We start from the raw sequence: 2,110 nt of genomic DNA, 5'->3' as shown, positions 1-2,110 counted from the left end.
TTATTATATCTATTAGTTACTATTGGTTAGAAATTATTTTAAGCAATAATAAGCCATAAAAGTAGCTTAATTTTTCTTTTATTGATTAAATTATCTAAATAAAAAGAGAATGCTGAAAATAAGTATCCAGAAATATCAGAGGGAAGTTTTGCTAGAGATTTTGTCGTGTACTTCCCGGAAATTTGAGTCCCTGGGAACCTGTTCCGGAAATACCCGACGCTGAGTGATTCCCGGAACCGGTCGCCTGGCAACCACGTATCCAATGACATTCGCCATTTAGGAACAGACTATCTTGGACGTTTATTTCACCGGGGCTATGTCTTCGTGCGAACATGCCAATGACCTTCGTACTCGCTTTTGGGAAGACCACGAGGTAAAGACACTTTTGGACTTGTGGAGTAACGGTAAAGTTCAACAAGAATTAGACGGTACGAAACGCAACAGTCGCGTGTTTGCTTGGTTATCCGACGAACTGTGTCGCCACGGGATTCTTAGAACCGCTAGCCAGGTTAGAGACAAACTTAAGTGTTTAAAACGTGAATATCGAATCAGCAGCGATAAAATGAAACAATGTGGAGAGCACGAACGATTTAAATGCAAGTATTTCGATGAACTAGATGATATTTTATCTGGAAGAAAAACGAGTACTTCGACACTTCCGGAAATTACTGTATGCGAAACTATAAAGCCAAATGAAATCAAGAAAGAAATCGAACCACAGCCGGAGATTATAGTAGAACCATCTGATGAGATGGAAGTTCAAGAACCTGTATCGAATGTCCAAGAGGAGGTACGACAAGAGCAAGAGAAACCAGCGGAGGAGAAAGTAAAATTGTCTAAAGGTAAACGAAGCGTTAATCGTATAGAAAGAACACTAACTGCACTTTTAAATCATCAACGACAAATCGAAGAACGTTTCCTAAAATTAGAGGAAAAGAAACTGTTGCAAGAGCGTGAGTTGATGGAAATGAAGTTATGTAAGGGAGAGGAAGCTTGCGAGAGATGGTATCAGATGAAATTACAATTGAAAGAAAAACAGTGGAACCACGAACGTCAAATAATGTCCATGGTAGTTGAGGCGGTTACTAAGAGAGTGGCTCCGACTAGTGGTGATAAAAGAAGTGAAATTGCTACTCAGACGGATAGCCAAATGGAATTTTAAATTTTAACAGGAGTAAGTGTTCGTTATTCACGTTTTAAATCATTTTCAAATGTTTTTTAAATGTTAAACGTATATTCGTGTACATATACTTGTTATATTGTTTTTTTTATTAAGAATATAAAATACATTTTTATAAATTGATTTCGATCAACTTTTTCTATACAGTATTATAAAATGAAGTATTTAATAACGGGAGTTATCATGATAATATGAATAAACCTTTATTGTTAATTACATAAGATTTATAACGTGTAAATTTAAAATTAGTGAATATATTTCAGATATATTCACTAATTTTAAATAAATATATTTATTTAAAATATTTATGATAATAGATATAACAGAATTTTATTATTAATTTAGTGTGGAAATTGTCCCTGAATTTTCATTCACTAAAATTTATTATCGATCCACTTCTAGTACAGAATTTTCATAAAGGGAAAAACGAACCATTATTTCTATTTCTGTCTAAAGTGGCAAACAAAGAGGATTACAGGTACAAACAACTAATTTAACTAGAATAAAGGGGAAAATTAAGATTCCAATTGTGTACAAATAAAATCGCCTACAGGTATAACGGTCATCACAGAATGATAAAATAGTATTCCTAGATAATATTGGAACTTTTTCAGAGAAACGAGGCTCACGTGATAAAGGAACAAACGAACACAAGGTCTTTGTTAATACAGTAGATTCGGCTTAATTGGGCCACATTGGGAAATAGATCTTTTGTTCCAATTTTATGCGAACGTTATCTCGATAAGCTGAAAATCACTGTGGTAGTCTTTTCAACAGGTACACAGTGTATAATGTATAAAATAGTGGCTTTTGTTTACTAAAATATTAGTTAAAGAATGCTTACTTTTATTACAATCTGATAAAAATTATCAAGCCTACTCTAATGCTTATTCGTTACTAATCGCAACATAAAGCCCTTTCTTTTTATTT

The 2,110-nt window shown here is 33.5% G+C and overlaps 1 protein-coding gene across 1 annotated transcript; it reads left to right on the top strand.

Annotated features, from left to right (window-relative positions):
* The first annotated feature begins 305 nt into the window (after positions 1–305).
* On the top strand, positions 306–1,859 carry LOC111625290. Its single transcript, XM_023368400.1, has one exon. It carries the CDS (start codon positions 317–319, stop codon positions 1,160–1,162), a length of 846 nt encoding a protein of 281 aa, XP_023224168.1. The 5' UTR covers positions 306–316; the 3' UTR covers positions 1,163–1,859.
* The last annotated feature ends 251 nt before the right edge of the window (positions 1,860–2,110 follow it).

This window comes from Centruroides sculpturatus, unplaced genomic scaffold (genome assembly GCF_000671375.1).
Source record: "Centruroides sculpturatus isolate CEXI.00-Female unplaced genomic scaffold, Cexi_2.0 scaffold77, whole genome shotgun sequence".
Lineage (NCBI taxonomy): Eukaryota > Metazoa > Arthropoda > Arachnida > Scorpiones > Buthidae > Centruroides > Centruroides sculpturatus.
This window is presented reverse-complemented; position numbering and strand designations above follow the sequence as displayed.